This window comes from Oncorhynchus gorbuscha, linkage group LG25 (assembly GCF_021184085.1).
Source record: "Oncorhynchus gorbuscha isolate QuinsamMale2020 ecotype Even-year linkage group LG25, OgorEven_v1.0, whole genome shotgun sequence".
NCBI lineage: Eukaryota > Metazoa > Chordata > Actinopteri > Salmoniformes > Salmonidae > Oncorhynchus > Oncorhynchus gorbuscha.
Genome location: NC_060197.1, coordinates 44,277,624 through 44,298,917, shown reverse-complemented (window position 1 = coordinate 44,298,917; position 21,294 = coordinate 44,277,624). Strand labels below are relative to the sequence as shown.

The 21,294-nt window shown below is 45.1% G+C and overlaps 1 protein-coding gene across 2 annotated transcripts in view; it reads left to right on the top strand.

Moving 5' to 3' along the window:
• Window positions 1-20,587, top strand: part of adam19a (ADAM metallopeptidase domain 19a) — a 250,054-nt gene extending 229,467 nt beyond the window's left edge. Inside the window, exons 17-23 of one of the 2 annotated variants that reach the window (XM_046328278.1) lie at window positions 688-765; window positions 4,065-4,173; window positions 4,421-4,565; window positions 8,137-8,236; window positions 8,506-8,757; window positions 15,533-15,741; window positions 20,368-20,587. In XM_046328278.1, the coding sequence (XP_046184234.1) occupies window positions 688-765; window positions 4,065-4,173; window positions 4,421-4,565; window positions 8,137-8,236; window positions 8,506-8,757; window positions 15,533-15,741; window positions 20,368-20,419 (945 nt within the window). In that variant the 3' untranslated portion in view covers window positions 20,420-20,587. Of the gene's footprint in view, window positions 1-687; window positions 766-4,064; window positions 4,174-4,420; window positions 4,566-8,136; window positions 8,237-8,505; window positions 9,001-15,532; window positions 15,742-20,367 lie in introns of both variants that reach the window. The other variant, XM_046328277.1, reaches the window with a different exon arrangement.
• The last annotated feature ends 707 nt before the right edge of the window (window positions 20,588-21,294 follow it).

Here is a 21,294-nt window from a genome sequence, read left to right as displayed (position 1 = left end):
AGTATTGATTATGTTAGTATGGATTATATTAGTATTGATTATGTTAGTATTGATTATGTTAGTGTGGATTATATTAGTATTGATTATGTTAGTATATGATTATATTAGTATTGATTATATTAGTATTGATTATGTTGATTATGGATTATATTAGTATTGATTATGTTAGTATTGATTATGTTAGTATGGATTATATTAGTATGGATTATGTTAGTATGGATTATATTAGTATTGATTATGTTAGTATTGATTATGTTAGTATTGATTATGTTAGTATTGATTATATTAGTATTGATTATGTTAGTATTGATTATGTTAGTATTGATTATGTTAGTATGGATTATATTAGTATGGATTATTTTAGTATGGATTATATTAGTATTGATTATGTTAGTATTGATTATGTTAGTGTGGATTGGGTGTCTACTAGTGATGTAATAAATGTCACTATCTCATCCATAACCTGTAAGCTTTACTCAAGTGTGATTCATACTGTATACCTTAATAATGTTACATGTATACATATACTACATTTGTAGACAGGCGTGCACCCACTGAGTTCCCATCCAGAGACAAAACACTGCAGCATTACCCTGATTACCCTGTTTCCACACTGCCTCACACACCTTCTACAGCAGTGGTCCTCGGTGTGTGTATTGAAATCTAAGCATCTTTGTGTTACTGCAGGTGTGCAGGGACCGCCGGTGCCAAAACGCCTCTTTCACCGAGCTGGAGGGCTGCATCGCTCGCTGTCATGGCCATGGGGTAAGCACTAGGCCTCACACACACACATACACACACACACACATACACACACACACACACACACACACACACACACACACACACACACACACACACACACACACACACACACACACACACACACACACACACACACACACACACACACACACACACACACAGGTCAGTTAACACACACACACACACACACACACACACACACACACACACACACACACACACACACACACACACACACACACACACACACACACACACACACACACACACACACACAGGTCAGTTAACACACACACACACACACACACACACACACACACACACACACACACACACACACACACACACACACACACACACACACACACACACACACACACACACACACACACACACAGGTCAGTTAACACACACACACACACACACACACACACACACACACACACACACACACACACACACACACACACACACACACACACACACACACACACACACACACACACACACACACAGGTCAGTTAACACACACACACACACACACAGGTCAGTTAACACACACACATACCCACACGGGTCAGTTAACACACACATCCTTGTAATCTCTTTGTCGTACATTGTCCTTGGGGCGAAGGCAGATGGCTGTCACTGATGGTATCGCCACAACACCTGAAGCCATAAACTATTTGTTGGTTAAGTACTGCGTAGCCACAGGGAGAGATGGCAGATCACATCTTTGTTTATGAGACAATAAACATTGTGTTTGCATTGTGTACAACTTTAACCACCTGTCCCTATAGGAATCTAGGCCTAACTTTGTTTTCATTGTCATGACTCACACATATCACTGTCAGCTGTTTAGTGGCTTGCCGCTTTTGGTCGCCAGAGACACAGACAGCGGTAATTTAACAACCCCAACGTTTCTTATCTTAAAACAGGCCCTCCTGGTCTTAAAACGAGCCCTCCAGGTCGGCCATCTTAGAAGCTGAAAACTGTTGACTCTCAGTAAGCAAGAGGGCTTCCATTAGCGAGGCGCTGGCATTCCATAATGTTTTGAAATCTCCTCAACCAACAGCTTCCTGAGCCCTGGAGACAAACAGAACATGCTCTCATTCTTTAATCTCCTTTTCTTGTTCTATCATTCATTTTCCTCTCTCTCCCTCCCTCTCTCTCCCTCCCTCTCTCTCTCTCTCTCTCTCTCTCTCCCTCCCTCTCTCTCCCTCCCTCTCTCTCCCTCCCTCTCTCTCCCTCCCCCTCTCTCTCTCTGCCCTGTTTAAAAGCCTTCATTTGTCCTGTTTTGCTTTCTCCCTCACACCTGAAAGGCCAGCGAATGGAAATGGCTCTGAGGAGGGATTATTTAAAGCATAGTTTTCCCCACTCTTTCTTCTCTTTTGTGACTTTTTTATTTTCATTATAATTTGGTTCCTATTGATCCCCGGGCTTAAAGAGAGCAGCGAGGATGTAAAAAAATAAGAAATTTACATTTAAAAAACGACTAGCGTCTGTATCTTTGCTTGAGTTTCAAACGAAGAAGCAGCATCACTGCATCAACAGTATCATCTTGGCTCTACAGCTTCTGTGCATTTATCATCTTGGCTCTCTGCAGCTTCTCTGCATTTATCATCTTGGCTCTCTGCAGTTTCTCTGCATTTATCATCTTGGCTCTCTGCAGCTTCTGTGCATTTATCATCTTGGCTCTGCAGCTTCTGTGCATTTATCATCTTGGCTCTGCAGCTTCTCTGCATTTATCATCTTGGCTCTGCAGCTTCTCTGCATTTATCATCTTGGCTCTGCAGCTTCTCTGCATTTATCATCTTGGCTCTGCAGCTTCTCTGCATGTATCATCTTGGCTCTGCAGCTTCTGTGCATTTATCATCTTGGCTCTCTGCAGCTCCTGTGCATTTATCATCTTGGCTCTCTGCAGCTCCTGTGCATTTATCATCTTGGCTCTCTGCAGCTTCTCTGCATTTATCATCTTGGCTCTCTGCAGCTCCTCTGCATTTATCATCTTGCCTCTGCAGCTTCTCTGCATTTATCATCTTGGCTCTCTGCAGCTCCTCTGCATTTATCATCTTGGTTCTGCAGCTTCTTCTTTGGGTTTGAGAAGCATGAAAAATATTCACAAAACAACTTCAGAGGGTCACAAGAGGGACCTTTTTTTGTGTAAAAGCACTTGGAGACCAAAACACTATTTGGCTGGAGAGAGAATACAGGCTGGGCTTCATGATGGCTAACATGTATTTTAATGAAGCATTCGCGAGTCAACAAGCATGTTTCTAATCAGTGATATGATAATTGGAAAGTATTTTTCTATGTAAAAAGCAGCAGGAAGCACTGTACGATGCAGAATGTCCGGCGATAATAATCAACTGGAAAATGTAATTGTTCAAAAAGCGTTTTGATACGAGTATCAAACAGGTGGATTTGCAACGCCAAGATCTTTGATTTACTAAACTTGGCCACAAAGAACTATAACCCTTTCATTCAAAGTTCATCGAGTTTGGTTCTGTGTTCAAAGTTCATCGAGTTTGGTTCTGTGTTCAAAGTCATAGAGTTTGTTTCAACGTTCAAATCTGTACAGTTATTTCAAAATTCTAAATATGCATTCAGTTTAACATTCAAAGCCATTCAGTCACTTCAACACATTCAAAGACATTCAGTCACTTCAACACATTCAAAGCCATTCAGTCACTTCAACATTCCAAGACATTCAGTCACTTCAACATTCCAAGACATTCAGTCACTTCAACATTCCAAGACATTCAGTCACTTCAACATTCCAAGACATTCAGTCACTTCAACATTCCAAGACATTCAGTCACTTCAACATTCCAAGACATTCAGTCACTTCAACATTCCAAGACATTCAGTCACTTCAACATTCCAAGACATTCAGTCACTTCAACATTCCAAGACATTCAGTCACTTCAACACATTCAAAGCCATTCCGTCGGTTGAAAATGATACAGCCGGTTGAAGTGTTTATCACCAGACAGCAGAATCACACAGAGTCTCAGTATGACTTCACAGGTGAAGGGAAGTCTGTCAGATTCAAACACCTCATGTAGTAAACAAAAACGTAGCGTGCTAAATTCACTTTTCACTTCTCCAGACACGTACTGGAAGGTCAACACGGTAACACAGTGTGTGTGTGTGTGTGTGTGTGTGTGTGTGTGTGTGTGTGTGTGTGTGTGTGTGTGTGTGTGTGTGTGTGTGTGTGTGTGTGTGTGTGTGTGTGTGTGTGTGTGTGTGTGTGTGTGTGTGTGTGTGTGTGTGTGTGTGTGTGATGTTCTCCAAAGGTGTGCAACAGCAATGGCAACTGTCACTGTAACCGAGGGTGGGCACCTCCCTTCTGTGAGAAGCTTGGTCTGGGAGGCAGTGTGGACAGTGGGCCTGTCCAGTACCACAGTGAGTTGACCTTCACACACATGCTCCTTCCTGGGATTCACGACGCCCCCTATCAATCTTCACACGCCATCTGAATGTAACACTAACACTGCCTTGGTGTTTCTGGTCCAGTTGAAACATTCTTCCACCAGTTTCAAATATTATTTTTTTTATAGAAGATGCTTCTATAAAGGTTTCTATAAAAGTGGGTTATTTATTGTATGCTATTATATTATTTCTTTATTATATGTTATTTTGTGTACTCCAGGTCAGCTGGGCTTGGTGTTGGGTCTTCTGTTTGTCTTCCTGGTTCTCCTACCTGGGATCCTCATCACCTTCTACTGCTATAAGATCAAGAGCTCCTACTACCACAAGTGGCTCTCCCAGAGAGACAAGAACAACAAGGCTAACAGGTAACTTACAGTCGCCGGCCGCGCCTCTATAAGACTTCATAAACCCTTCATAAGCCATTCATAAGGCCTTCATTAGACCTACATAGATGCTTCACAAAGAAAATGGCACTCTATATAATAGGTTTTGTTTCAACAATGGATTGAACTCTAGAATCATCTAATAACTCAGAGACTGATAACACCGGGATGCTGGATGGGTTTGTAGCCAGAGAGATAACACTGGGATGCTGGATGGGGTTTGTAGCTAGAGAGATAACACCCGGGATGCTGGATGGGGTTTGTAGCTAGAGAGATAACACCGGGATGCTGGATGGGGTTTGTAGCTAGAGAGATAACACCGGGATGCTGGATGGGGTTTGTAGCTAGAGAGATAACACTAGGATGCTGGATGGGGTTTGTAGCTAGAGAGATAACACCGGGATGCTGGATGGGGTTTGTAGCTAGAGAGATAACACTAGGATGCTGGATGGGTTTGTAGCTAGAGAGATAACCCCGGGATGCCGGATGGTTTTGTAACTGTGACTTACTACTACTGTACTCACGTCATCCTCTGACTGCAATCTGCCCACTCTTCACATCTGCACCATCACAACACCTTTATAGGGGCAAACAAATGTAATGTACCCTCATAAAATCTAATACCTTCCCCTCTCTTCCAGTAGAAGACCAATATACTTATACACACAGAGACCTGGCATCAGAACGCTGAGTGAGTTAGTACCTCTGAAAACAGGCCTGTCCGACAGTGTAGTTTACAGGAGAGGGAGGTAGTCTGCCGTGGTGCCCCCTGGAAATACAGCTCTGTTGACCTTCTGAATGGACAGAGAAATAGGTTTATCATTGGTTATTGGACTGGAAAGGGGATTTGATTGTATGAAAGAAATGAGGTACAAAGGAGTCTTCTGAGGGAATATTAAACCCTACAGAAAATGACCCTTCTTGTTAGGTAATTAAAAGGCTCTTTAGTGGAGACCAGGTGCAGTTTGTCTTTTTAGTTTCGGAGCCAATAGTTTGCGTATCAATATCAGGTTACTGTGTATGGTTGATTGAGGAGAATTCTGTTTTGATGTATTTTAGTGTGTGTGTGTCCTCTACCTCCTCCTCGACCTCCTCCTCCTCCAGCTGCTCCTCTACCTCCTCTTCGACTTCCTCCTCGACCTGCTTCTCATCCTCTACCTCCTCCTCATCTACCTGCTCCTCTAACTCCTCCTCTACCTCCTCCTCGACCTCCTCATTGACCTTCTCCTCGACCTCCTCATCCTCTACCTCCTCCTCATCTACCTGCTCCTCTAACTCCTCCTCTACCTCCTCCTCGACCTCCTCATTGACCTGCTCCTCAACCACCTCCTCCTCTACCACCTCCTCAACCTGCTCCTCCTCCTCCTCTACCACCTCCTCAACCTGCTCCTCCTACTCTACCTCCTCCTCTACCTACTCCTCATCTACCTCCTCCTCTATCTCCTCCTCATCTACCTGCTCCTCTACCTCCTCCTCTACCTCCTCATTGACCTGCTCCTCGACCTCCTCCTCTAACTCCTCCTCTAACTCCTCCTCGACCTCCTCATTGACCTGCTCCTCGACCTCCTCCTCATCTACCTGCTCCTCGACCTCCTCCTCCTCGACCTCCTCATTGACCTGCTCCTCGATCTCCTCCTCCTCTACCACCTGCTCAACCTGCTCCTCCTCCTCTACCTGCTCCTCAACCTGCTCCTCCTCCTCCTCTACCTCCTCCTCCTCTACCTGCTCCTATAACTCTTCATTGACCTGCTCCTCGACCTCCTCCTCTACCTGCTCCTCTACCTCCTCCTCTAACTCCTCATTGACCTGCTCCTCGACCTCCTCCTCCTCTACCACCTCCTCAACCTGCTCCTCTACCTCCTCCTCTAACTCCTCATTGACCTGCTCCTCGACCTCCTCCTCCTCTACCACCTCCTCTACCTGCTCCTCTAACTCCTCATTGACCTGCTCCTTGACCTCCTCCTCCTCTACCACCTCCTCTACCTGCTCCTCTAACTCCTCATTGACCTGCTCCTCGACCTCCTCCTCCTCTACCACCTCCTCAACCTGCTCCTCCTCCTCCTCTACCTGCTCCTCCTCTACCTGCTCCTCCTCCTCCTCTACTTGATCCTCCTCCTCCTCTACCACCTCCTTAACCTGCTCCTCCTCTACCTGCTCCTGCTCCTCCTCTACCTGCTCCTCCTCCTCCTCTACTTGCTCCTCCTCCTCCTCTACCTGCTCCTCTACCTGCTCCACCTCCTCCTCTACTTGCTCCTCCACCTCCTCTACCTGCTCCTCTACCTGCTCCTCCTCTACCTGCTCCTCCTCTACCTGCTCCTCCTCCTCATCTACCTGCTCCTGCTCTACCTGCTCCTCCTCCTCCTCTACCTGCTCCTCTACCTGCTCCTCCTCCTCCTCTACCTGCTCCTGCTCTACCTGCTCCTCTACCTCCTCCTCCTCTACCTGCTCCTCCTCTACCTCCTCCTCCTCTACCTCCTCCTCCTCTACCTGCTCCTCCTCCTCCTCTACCTGCTCCTCCTCCTCCTCTACCTCCTCCTCCTCTACCTGCTCCTCCTCCTCCTCTACCTGCTCCTGCTCTACCTGCTCCTCCTCCTCCTCTACCTGCTCATCCTCCTCCTCTACCTGCTCCTCCTCCTCCTATACCTGCTCCTCCTCCTCCTCTACCTGCTCCTCCTCCTCCTCCTCCTCCTCTAACTCCTCATTGACCTGCTCCTCGACCTCCTCCTCCTCAACCTCTACCACCTCCTCAACCTGCTCCTCCTCCTCCTCTACCTGCTCCTCCTCCTCTACCTGCTCCTCCTCCTCCTCTACCTGCTCCTCCTCCTCCTCTACCTGCTCCTCCTCTACCTCCTCCTCCTCCTCTACCTGCTCCTCCTCTACCTGCTCCTCATCTCCTCCTCCTCTAACTCCTCCTCTAACTCCTCCTCGACCTCCTCATTGACCTGCTCCTCTACCTCCTCCTCTAACTCCTCCTCTACCTCCTCCTCGACCTCCTCATTGACCTGCTCCTCTACCTCCTCCTCTAACTCCTCCTCTAACTCCTCCTCTAACTCCTCCTCTAACTCCTCATTGACCTGCTCCTCGACCTCCTCCTCCTCTACCTCCTTCTCGACCTGCTCCTCCTTGCATCAAACTCCATGAGAATACTTGATGGGGACACAAACTGTGACATCTTGGGCACACACACACAGACACACACACACAGAGAGACAGACAGACTCTCACACACACACACACACACACACACACACACACACACACACACACACACACACACACACACACACACACACACACACACACACACACACACACACACACACACACACACACACACACACACACACACACACACAGAGACAGACACACAGAGACAGACACACAGACACACAAACACACACAGCGTAATGTTTGCCAGCCCAGTCCTCTACAACTGGGGACTATCAAATCAATAGAAAGTAGGATTTGAAAAGCCAGCACAGTCTTCAGAATAAATCTGTCTAGTTCACGGCCTCTAACACCCTTGTGGCCTCCATCCTCGTTATCCCCTCAGACTTGAAGGCTCCATGGAGAAGGGTAAGAATGGACACCTCAACCCGGCGTTTCATCTGAAGGTGGTGGGGCCGGCGAACAAAGGAAACAGTCACAAGGGGGTGAGTGTGAAAGGAGAGGGGAGTTTAAATCTGAGGTGACTTCCGTCTCTCTGTATGCTGGAAATGTTTCTCCCTGTGTTTCTGTGAAGAACTCTGAAGACATTAAACTGAAGTCAAGCTGGCCTTGAGTTAAATGACCATATTTACAACTGTAGCTCTGCGTGTCAAATGTTCTGTAGTAGCACTTTCTACCTCCAATTTCTAAATGTTTTTTCAACATATACTTCACATAAAACTTGAATGACACAATACCAAAATGTTCTCTACAGCTCCCTCACACCAGCAAAGAGGTGTTGCCTCTCCGGCCGGGCCCCACCCCTAACGGCACTCAGCCTGTCAACATCGTACGTCCCCTAAGGCCCGCCCCCTCGCCGCACAACACGCCACGGCGCTTCAAGGTGGCCCACCCACCTTTACTTGTCAGCAAGCAACCCGGGGCCCTGCCGAAATCCCCCGCCCCCCCTCAAAAACTTACGCCACCCAAAAAACCACTTCCCCTCAACCCAACACGATCACCACTGGTATCCAACCCAACACGATCACCACTGGTATCCAACCCAACACGATCACCACTGGTATCCAACCCAACACGATCACCACTGGTATCCAACCCAACACGATCACCACTGGTATCCAACCCAACACGATCACCACTGGTATCCAACCCAACACGATCACCACTGGTATCCAACCCAACACGATCACCACTGGTATCCAACCCAACACGATCACCACTGGTATCCAACCCAACACGATCACCACTGGTAAGTTTATCTTATTTTACTATCATTTTATTTAATTGAGAAAATGTTTTTCTGTTGTGTTTCTTGTTTTTACTAAGAGGATTTTGTCGCACCGAGGAACTAGATGAAATAGCAATGTTTTTGTTTTAATCTTCTTATTGTTTTCTATCGATTTCCTAAAACATTTTCCCATCTCTGCCTATTAACTGTAAAATAAATAAATAAAAAATAAAAAGCCTTGGAAAATCACATTGGCCTTGAATTTAATATTGCTCTGTGTTTTTTGCACGAAATGAAATTCTCTGCGGTTGTTTTTTTATTATTTTATAAGCCTCTAAGAGCAGAGGTAGAGGTACACTGTAATGAAATAAAACAGGAGTGCGAATGAGTGAATCCTGTCCACAGTAATAGAGGCTCTACTGTCATATTATATTAGGAGTGAGACTGGGTGAATCCTGTCCACAGTAATAGAGGCTCTACTGTCATATTATATTAGGAGTGAGACTGGGTGAATCCTGTCCACAGTAATAGAGGCTCTACTGTCATATTATATTAGGAGTGAGACTGGGTGAATCCTGTCCACAGTAATAGAGGCTCTACTGTCATATTATATTAGGAGTGAGACTGAATCCTGTCCACAGTAATAGAGGCTCTACTGTCATATTATATTAGGAGTGAGACTGGGTGAATCCTGTCCACAGTAATAGAGGCTCTACTGTCATATTATATTAGGAGTGAGACTGGGTGAATCCTGTCCACAGTAATAGAGGCTCTACTGTCATATTATATTAGGAGTGAGACTGGGTGAATCCTGTCCACAGTAATAGAGGCTCTACTGTCATATTATATTAGTAATAGAGGCTCTACTGTCATATTATATTAGACTGGGTGAATCCTGTCCACAGTAATAGAGGCTCTACTGTCATATTATATTAGGCTCCTGTCCACAGTAATAGAGGCTCTACTGTCATATTATATTAGGAGTGAGACTGGGTGAATCCTGTCCACAGTAATAGAGGCTCTACTGTCATATTATATTAGGAGTGAGACTGGGTGAATCCTGTCCACAGTAATAGAGGCTCTACTGTCATATTATATTAGGAGTGAGACTGGGTGAATCCTGTCCACAGTAATAGAGGCTCTACTGTCATATTATATTAGGAGTGAGACTGGGTGAATCCTGTCCACAGTAATAGAGGCTCTACTGTCATATTATATTAGGAGTGAGACTGAATCCTGTCCACAGTAATAGAGGCTCTACTGTCATATTATATTAGGAGTGAGACTGGGTGAATCCTGTCCACAGTAATAGAGGCTCTACTGTCATATTATATTAGGAGTGAGACTGGGTGAATCCTGAGTAATAGAGGCTCTACTGTCATATTATATTAGGAGTGAGACTGGGTGAATCCTGTCCACAGTAATAGAGGCTCTACTGTCATATTATATTAGGAGTGAGACTGGGTGAATCCTGTCCATAATAGAGGCTCCTGTCACATTATATTAGAGTGAGACTGGGTGAATCCTGTCCACAGTAATAGAGGCTCTACTGTCATATTATATTAGGAGTGAGACTGGGTGAATCCTGTCCACAGTAATAGAGGCTCTACTGTCATATTATATTAGGAGTGAGACTGGGTGAATCCTGTCCACAGTAATAGAGGCTCTACTGTCATATTATATTAGGAGTGAGACTGGGTGAATCCTGTCCACAGTAATAGAGGCTCTACTGTCATATTATATTAGGAGTGAGACTGGGTGAATCCTGTCCACAGTAATAGAGGCTCTACTGTCATATTATATTAGGAGTGAGACTGGGTGAATCCTGTCCACAGTAATAGAGGCTCTACTGTCATATTATATTAGGAGTGAGACTGGGTGAATCCTGTCCACAGTAATAGAGGCTCTACTGTCATATTATATTAGGAGTTATAATTAGTAATAGAGGCTCTACTGTCATATTATATTAGACTGGGTGAATCCTGTCCACAGTAATAGAGGCTCTACTGTCATATTATATTAGGAGTGAGACTGGGTGAATCCTGTCCACAGTAATAGAGGCTCTACTGTCATATTATATTAGGAGTGAGACTGGGTGAATCCTGTCCACAGTAATAGAGGCTCTACTGTCATATTATATTAGGAGTGAGACTGGGTGAATCCTGTCCACAGTAATAGAGGCTCTACTGTCATATTATATTAGGAGTGAGACTGGGTGAATCCTGTCCACAGTAATAGAGGCTCTACTGTCATATTATATTAGGAGTGAGACTGGGTGAATCCTGTCCACAGTAATAGAGGCTCTACTGTCATATTATATTAGGAGTGAGACTGGGTGAATCCTGTCCACAGTAATAGAGGCTCTACTGTCATATTATATTAGGAGTGAGACTGGGTGAATCCTGTCCACAGTAATAGAGGCTCTACTGTCATATTATATTAGGAGTGAGACTGGGTGAATCCTGTCCACAGTAATAGAGGCTCTACTGTCATATTATATTAGGAGTGAGACTGGGTGAATCCTGTCCACAGTAATAGAGGCTCTACTGTCATATTATATTAGGAGTGAGACTGGGTGAATCCTGTCCACAGTAATAGAGGCTCTACTGTCATATTATATTAGGAGTGAGACTGGGTGAATCCTGTCCACAGTAATAGAGGCTCTACTGTCATATTATATTAGGAGTGAGACTGGGTGAATCCTGTCCACAGTAATAGAGGCTCTACTGTCATATTATATTAGGAGTGAGACTGGGTGAATCCTGTCCACAGTAATAGAGGCTCTACTGTCATATTATATTAGGAGTGAGACTGGGTGAATCCTGTCCACAGTAATAGAGGCTCTACTGTCATATTATATTAGGAGTGAGACTGGGTGAATCCTGTCCACAGTAATAGAGGCTCTACTGTCATATTATATTAGGAGTGAGACTGGGTGAATCCTGTCCACAGTAATAGAGGCTCTACTGTCATATTATATTAGGAGTGAGACTGGGTGAATCCTGTCCACAGTAATAGAGGCTCTACTGTCATATTATATTAGGAGTGAGACTGGGACTAATAGGGGCTGATATTATATTAGGAGTGAGACCTGTCCACAGTAATAGAGGCTCTACTGTCATATTATATTAGGAGTGAGACTGGGTGAATCCTGTCCACAGTAATAGAGGCTCTACTGTCATATTATATTAGGAGTGAGACTGGGTGAATCCTGTCCACAGTAATAGAGGCTCTACTGTCATATTATATTAGGAGTGAGACTGGGTGAATCCTGTCCACAGTAATAGAGGCTCTACTGTCATATTATATTAGGAGTGAGACTGGGTGAATCCTGACAGTAATAGAGGCTCTACTGTCATATTATATTAGGAGTGAGACTGGGTGAATCTGTCCACAGTAATAGAGGCTCTACTGTCATATTATATTAGGAGTGAGACTGGGTGAATCCTGTCCACAGTAATAGAGGCTCTACTGTCATATTATATTAGGAGTGAGACTGGGTGAATCCTGTCCACAGTAATAGTCATATTATATTAGGAGTGAGACTGGGTGAATCCTGTCCACAGTAATAGAGGCTCTACTGTCATATTATATTAGGAGTGAGACTCCTGTCCACAGTAATAGAGGCTCTACTGTCATATTATATTAGGAGTGAGACTGGGTGAATCCTGTCCACAGTAATAGAGGCTCTACTGTCATATTATATTAGGAGTGAGACTGGGTGAATCCTGTCCACAGTAATAGAGGCTCTACTGTCATATTATATTAGGAGTGAGACTGGGTGAATCCTGTCCACAGTAATAGAGGCTCTACTGTCATATTATATTAGGAGTGAGACTGGGTGAATCCTGTCCACAGTAATAGAGGCTCTACTGTCATATTATATTAGGAGTGAGACTGGGTGAATCCTGTCCACAGTAATAGAGGCTCTACTGTCATATTATATTAGGAGTGAGACTGGGTGAATCCTGTCCACAGTAATAGAGGCTCTACTGTCATATTATATTAGGAGTGAGAATGAGTGAATCCTGTCCACAGTAATAGAGGCTCTACTGTCATATTATATTAGGAGTGAGACTGGGTGAATCCTGTCCACAGTAATAGAGGCTCTACTGTCATATTATATTAGGAGTGAGACTGGGTGAATCCTGTCCACAGTAATAGAGGCTCTACTGTCATATTATATTAGGAGTGAGACTGGGTGAATCCTGTCCACAGTAATAGAGGCTCTACTGTCATATTATATTAGGAGTGAGACTGGGTGAATCCTGTCCACAGTAATAGAGGCTCTACTGTCATATTATATTAGGAGTGAGACTGGGTGAATCCTGTCCACAGTAATAGAGGCTCTACTGTCATATTATATTAGGAGTGAGACTGGGTGAATCCTGTCCACAGTAGTGAGACTGGGTGAATCCTGTCCACAGTAATAGAGGCTCTACTGTCATATTATATTAGGAGTGAGACTGGGTGAATCCTGTCCACAGTAATAGAGGCTCTACTGTCATATTATATTAGGAGTGAGACTGGGTGAATCCTACAGTAATAGAGGCTCTACTGTCATATTATATTAGGAGTGAGACTGGGTGAATCCTGTCCACAGTAATAGAGGCTCTACTGTCATATTATATTAGGAGTGAGACTGGGTCATATTGTCATATTATATTAGGAGTGAGACTGGGTGAATCCTGTCCACAGTAATAGAGGCTCTACTGTCATATTATATTAGGAGTGAGACTGGGTGAATCCTGTCCACAGTAATAGAGGCTCTACTGTCATATTATATTAGGAGTGAGACTGGGTGAATCCTGTCCACAGTAATAGAGGCTCTACTGTCATATTATATTAGGAGTGAGACTGGGTGAATCCTGTCCACAGTAATAGAGGCTCTACTGTCATATTATATTAGGAGTGAGACTGGGTGAATCCTGTCCACAGTAATAGAGGCTCTACTGTCATATTATATTAGGAGTGAGACTGGGTGAATCCTGTCCACAGTAATAGAGGCTCTACTGTCATATTATATTAGGAGTGAGACTGGGTGAAGTAATAGAGGCTCCTGTCCATTAGGAGTGAGACAATCCTGTAATAATAGAGGCTCTACTGTCATATTATATTAGGAGTGAGACTGGGTGAATCCTGTCCACAGTAATAGAGGCTCTACTGTCATATTATATTAGGAGTGAGACTGGGTGAATCCTGTCCAGAATAGAGGCTCTACTGTCATATTATATTAGGTGAACTGGGTGAATCCTGTCCACAGTAATAGAGGCTCTACTGTCATATTATATTAGGAGTGAGACTGGGTGAATCCTGTCCACAGTAATAGAGGCTCTACTGTCATATTATATTAGGAGTGAGACTGGGTGAATCCTGTCCACAGTAATAGAGGCTCTACTGTCATATTATATTAGGAGTGAGACTGGGTGAATCCTGTCCACAGTAATAGAGGCTCTACTGTCATATTATATTAGGAGTGAGACTGGGTGAATCCTGTCCACAGTAATAGAGGCTCTACTGTCATATTATATTAGGAGTGAGACTGGGTGAATCCTGTCCACAGTAATAGAGGCTCTACTGTCATATTATATTAGGAGTGAGACTGGGTGAATCCTGTCCACAGTAATAGAGGCTCTACTGTCATATTATATTAGGAGTGAGACTGGGTGAATCCTGTCCACAGTAATAGAGGCTCTACTGTCATATTATATTAGGAGTGTGTGACATGGTGAAGTGATCGTCTTCTAGGCTCTGATCAGGCCCTACACCCAAACAAGGGCACTGCGTCCATCCACCTCTGGCCTGCTCGCCTCCCTACCACTGAGGAAGTACAGTTCCCGCTCAGCCCAGTCAAAACTGTTCGCTGCTCTGGCCCCCCAATGGTGGAACAAACTCCCTCACGATGCCAGGACAGCGGAGTCAATCACCACCTTCCGGAGACACCTGAAACCCCACCTCTTTAAGGAATACCTAGGATAGGATAAAGTAATCCTTCTCACCCCCCCCCCTTAAAAGATTTAGATGCACTATTGTTAAGTGGCTGCTCCACTGGATGTCATAAGGTGAACGCACCAGTTTGTTAGTCGCTCTGGATAAGAGCGTCTGCTAAATGACTTAAATATAATGCTAAATGACTTAAATGTTCTAAGGTCTCTCTCTTTTTTTTGCGTGTTTCTCTATTGTCATTTACATTTCTCTCTTGTTCTCTCACTTTTTCTATTTCACTGTTTCTCTCTCACTCTTTTTCTCCCACTCTACGTGTCTCTTCTCTCTTTCTTGCTCCCTCTCTATCTCTCCCCTTCTTTCTCTCTCTCTCCCCCTCTCTCTACGAGTCTCTTCTCTCTCTCCCCCTCTCTCTCTCTCTCTCTCTCTCTCTCTCTCTCTCTCTCTCTCTCTCTCTCTCTCTCTCTCTCTCTCTCTCTCTCTATGAGTCTCTTCTCTCTCCCCCCCTCTCTCTATGAGTCTCTTCTCTCTCTCTCTCTCTCTCTCTCTCTCTCTCTCTCTCTCTCTCTCTCTCTCTCTCTCTCTCTCTCTCTCTCTCTCTCCTTCCCAGTTGGTGTCAGAGCTGCAGCCCAGACACTCCCCCTCTCCTCCTCAGAGGCCCCTGCCTCTCAGCCCCGCCAGAGGGGTGGTGTTACCCGTGAGCCCAGCGAGGGCGATTCCTCCCAAACCCTCCAATGGGCTGCTGGTGATGATGCCCCCTGCCGTCGGCCCCAAACCAGTGGGCAAGCTGTCCGTCATCCCTCCTCTCAAAGCACTCCGGTGGGTGCACACATAGGAAGGCAGGCAGGCAGGCAGGCAGGCAGGCAAAAAGGCAGGCAGGCAGGCAGAAAAGAAGGCAGGCAGGCAGGAAGGCTGGCAGGAAGGAAGGAAGGAAGGAAGGCAGGCAGGCAGGCAGGAAAGAAAGGGTCTCAAACTTGGTGATGAGTTTGGAGGGTACTATGGTGTTAAATGCTGAGTTGTAGTCGCTGAACAGCATTCTCACATAGGTATTCCTCTTGTCCAGATGGGTTAGGGCAGTGTGCAGTGTGGTTGCGATTGCGTCGGCTGTGGACCTATTGGGGCGGTAAGCAAATTGGAGTGGGTCTAGGGTGTCAGGTAGGGTGGAGGTGATATGGTCCTTAACTAGTCTCTCAAATCACTTCATGATGACGGAAGTGAGTGCTACGGGACGGTAGTCGTTTAGCTTAGTTACCTTAGCTTTCTTGGGAACAGGAACAATGGTGGCCCTATTGAAGCATGTGGGACAGCAGACTGGGATAAGGATTGATTGAATATGTCCGTAAACACACCAGCCAGCTGGTCTGTGCATACACTGAGGACGCGGCTGGGGATGCCGTCTGGGTCTGCAGCCTTGCGAGGGTTAACACATTTAAATATTTTACTCATGTTGGCTGCAGTGAAGGAGAGTCCACAGGTTTTGGTTGCGGGCCGTGTCAGTGGCACTGCATTGTCCTCAAAGCGAGCAAAGAAGTTGTTTAGTCTGTCTGGGAGCAAGACATCCTGGTCCGTGACGGGCTGGTTTTCTTTTTGTAATCCGTGAATGACTGTAGACCCTGCCACATACCTCTTGTGTCTGAGCCGTTGAATTGCGACTCTACTTGGTCTCTATACTGACGCTTAGCTTGTTTGATTGCCTTGCGGAGGAAATAGCTACACTGTTTGTATGTTTCCGGTCACCTTGCACTGGTTAAAAGCAGTGGTTCGAGCTTTTTAGTTTCGCGCAAATGCTGCCATCAATCCACAGTTTTCATGTTGGGGAATGTTTTAATAGACGCTGTGGGTACAACATCACCGATACACTTGCTAATAAACTCACTCACCGAATCAGCGTATTCGTCAATGTTGTTGTTTGACGCAATGTGGAACATATCCCAATCCACGTGATCGAAGCAATCTTGAAGCGTGGAATCAGATTGGTCGGACCAGCGTTGAACAGACCTGAGCGCGGGAGCTTCCTGTTTTAGTTTCTGTCTATAGGCTGGAAGCAACAAAATGGAGTCGTGGTTAGCTTTTCCGAAAGGAGGGCGGGGGAGAGCCTTATATGCGTCGCGGAAGTTAGAATAACAATGATCCAGGGTTTTACCAGCTCTGGTAGCACAAACGATATGCTGATAGAATTTAGGGAGTCTTGTTTTCAGATTGGCCTTGTTAAAATCCCCAGCTACAATGAATGCAGCCTCAGGATATGTGGTTTCCAGTCAAATAAAGTTTGTTCAGGGCCATCAATGTGTCTGCTTGGGGGGGAATATATACAGCTGTGATTATAATCGAAGAGAATTCCCTTGGTAGATAATGCGGTCGACATTTGATTGTGAGGAATTCTAAATCAGGTGAACAGAAGGACTTGAGTTCCTGTATGTTGTTATGAAAACACCACATCTCGTTAATCATAAGGCACACGCCCCCGCCCCTCTTCTTACCAGAAAGATGTTTGTTTCTGTCGGCGCGATACGTGAAGAAACCAGCTGGCTGCACCGACTCCGATAGCGTGTCTCGAGTGAGCCATGTTTTCGTGAAGCAAAGAAGTTACAGTCTCTGATGTCTGGAATCCTTTGCTCTGATGGAATCCTTTGCTGTGATGGAATCCTTTGCTCTGATGGAATCCTTTGTTCTGATGGAATCCTTTGTTCTGATGGAATCCTTTGTTCTGATGGAATCCTTTGTTCTGATGGAATCCTTTGTTCTGATGGAATCCTTTGCTCTGATGGAATCTTTGTTCTGATGGAATCCTTTGTTCTGATGGAATCCTTTGCTCGGATGGAATCCTTTGTTCTGATGGAATCCTTTGTTCTGATGGAATCCTTTGCTCTGATGGAATCCTTTGTTCTGATGGAATCCTTTGCTCTGATGGAATCCTTTGTTCTGATGGAATCCTTTGTTCTGATGGAATCCTTTGCTCTGATGGAATCCTTTGTTCTGATGGAATCCTTTGCTCTGATGGAATCCTTTGCTCTGATGGAATGGAATCCTTTGCTCTGATGGAATCCTTTGTGGAATCCTGATGGAATCCTTTGCTCTGATGGAATCCTTTGCTCTGTTCTGATGGAATCCTTTGCTCTGATGGAATCCTTTGTTCTGATGGAATCCTTTGTTCTGATGGAATCCTTTGCTGTGATGGAATCCTTTGTTCTGATGGAATCCTTTGTTCTGATGGAATCCTTTGTTCTGATGGAATCCTTTGTTCTGATGGAATCCTTTGTTCTGATGGAATCCTTTGTTCTGATGGAATCCTTTGTTCTGATGGAATCCTTTGTTCTGGTGGAATCCTTTGCTGTGATGGAATCCTTTGTTCTGATGGAATCCTTTGTTCTGATGGAATCCTTTGCTCTGATGGAATCCTTTGTTCTGATGGAATCCTTTGCTCTGATGGAATCCTTTGCTCTGATGGAATCCTTTGTTCTGATGGAATCCTTTGTTCTGATGGAATCCTTTGTTCTGATGGAATCCTTTGTTCTGATGGAATCCTTTGTTCTGATGGAATCCTTTGTTCTGATGGAATCCTTTGCTCTGATGGAATCCTTTGTTCTGATGGAATCCTTTGTTCTGATGGAATCCTTTGTTCTGATGGAATCCTTTGTTCTGATGGAATCCTTTGTTCTGGTGGAATCCTTTGTTCTGGTGGAATCCTTTGTTCTGGTGGAATCCTTTGTTCTGATGGAATCCTTTGTTCTGGTGGAATCCTTTGCTGTGATGGAATCCTTTGTTCTGATGGAATCCTTTGTTCTGATGGAATCCTTTGCTGTGATGGAATCCTTTGTTCTGATGGAATCCTTTGCTGTGATGGAATGGTTATGTTCTTATTGGGGATTTTCAAATTGATCATTTTTCATATTTTACAAATGTTTGCGTTTAACTTTTATTATTTTTAGAAGCAAAAACATGTACGTTTTAAAGCATCTGTTGTCAACTCCGTCACTGATGGTTAACCATACGTCAGATCTATCACTGTTGTCAATATTCTGAATACATCTTTTCATCACTGTTCTGCAACATTACAGCATTAAATTATTCAACTATTTAAACTATTTGCTGTTCTAGACTTATAAATATTATTTTATGTTGTGAATCTAGAAAAATGTGCGAACCTTTTTAAGAAATTAACCCTGAAGCATTACATATTTGAATAATCTAATGTAAAAATGAAACAATCAAAGGCCTTTAAACAATTGTTGGACAATGAAAAATGAAATGCCTTTTATGGTGTCCGAGTTAACATAAATCCAGTTAGTGGCATTTTATGCAAAACATTTTTTTAAAATAATAATTAGGAGGTTTTTCCTTTACACGGTATGATGGCTAAAATATTGGACTATCAAAATATGTATTTAAATATGAACACATATGAAGAAAATGATTGGTTAATTTTTTTTTGGAAGGGGGGTTCATGTCCCCGTCTTTCAAGAATCCCTGAGCTACATATATATGGAAATTAGCTTATTTCATGCATCACTGTAATTCACATTTCAAACTGTGTTCTTCTCATTTATAACCCATTAGAGACTGCGGGCTTTGTGGCTAATAGCGATACTTCACTGTGAGCACTGCCATAGATTATAATAAATACACTTTGTCTCTAGCCCTAAATAGTTGTCCAATGTTCCCGCCTCGGCATCAAATTGACTTGATATTAGTCTCCCTGATAACATTTTTTAAAAAGACACTCCAAGTAGTTGTTGCTCATAAATATACCATTGTTAACATTATTGTTCTTGCAACCTGCTTCTTCTTTACAACAACCCCCCCCCTGAGGGGCTATTTTATTATTTCCCATAAAAAGAACAACAGGGCTGTATTGTTGAAAGACTATTTTCTCCCCTGATTCCTGTATCTCTCCATTTTACACTGTTTTCAACTCAGGTCATAGCAAGGGGGGGGGCTGTGTGTGTGTGTGTGTGTGTGTGTGTGTGTGTGTGTGTGTGTGTGTGTGTGTGTGTGTGTGTGTGTGTGTGTGTGTGTGTGTGTGTGTGTGTGTGTGTGTGTGTGTGTGTGCGTGCGTGTGCTCACTCTCCTGGTACTTTATTTCATTTATCAAGCTTTATTTAACTAGACAAGTCAGTGAAGAACAAATTCATATTTACAATGACAGCCTATCCCCGGCAAAACCCAGACAGCCAATTGTGTTATGCCTTATGGGACTCCCAATCACGGCCGGTGGTGGACACAGCCTGGAATCGAACAAGGGTCTGTAGTGACGCCTGTAGCACCAGAGATGCAGTGCCTTAGACCGCAATGAGCCAATCAGGAGCCCAAGATAAGAACCTACCAGAAGTAGAAGTTCATAAGCCACAACTCACACAACTGTGTTTAAACAACCCCCTGTCTACACTGTGTTTAAAGCTACTGTTTCTCTCTTTTTCTTCCTTTGCTTCTCTTTCCTCTTCTCAGACTGGTCCCAGGAGCGAAACCAAACACAGTCTCCTCGCCTTTCCGAAAATGACTCTGGGACCCGAGCCTTGCCTTTCCGAGAGGAGCCTATCAGGAGCCAACAGTCAGTCAGCAGCAGTCAGCCTATTTGCACTACAGCGACCTTGTTGGAGGGCTGGTACAAGACAGGTGTTGACCAACAGTAATAGCTAGGGGGCAAGGCAGAGGCTGATGGAGGGGGGAAGAGGAGGGGGTGGTGAATAGGGAAGGAAGAGGGGGGGGTTGAAGAGGAGGGGGTTTGGAGGAAATGAAGAGGAGGGGGAGTGAAGGAAGAGGAGGGGGAAGGGCTAGAGAGGGAAGGAAGAGGAGGGGCTGGAGAGGGAAGGAAGAGGAGGGAGGGGCTAGAGAGGGAAGGAGGGGGAGGGGCTAGAGAGGGTTGGAAGAGGGGGGAGGGGCTGGAGAGGGAAGGAAGAGGAGGGGGAGGGGCTGGAGAGGGAAGGAGGGGGAGGGGCTAGAGAGGGTTGGAAGCGGGGGGGGCTGGAGAGGGAAGGAAGAGGCGAGAGAGAAAAGGAAGAGGAGGGGGAGGGGTTAGAGAGGGAAGGAAGGGGGGCTGGAGAGGGAAGGAAGAGGGGGAGGGGCTAGAGAGGGAAGGAAGAGGAGGGGGAGGGGCTGAAGAGGGGGAAGAGGGGGAGGGGCTAGAGAGAGAAGGAAGAGGGGGAGGGGTTAGAGAGGGAAGGAAGAGGGGGGGGGCTGGAGAGGGAAGGAAGAGGAGGGGGTAGGGGGGTACTGGAGTGAACATGGAGGGTCCTGTCGCCTGACTTGAAAATCGTGACTTTTATGACCTCACCCCAACGGCACCGTGACAACGACAAAGATGACGACACGGTTTTGCACGGATGGAAAACCATGCAGACTGAGATGTGCTATTGCTGGGGGTGGTCACATTGC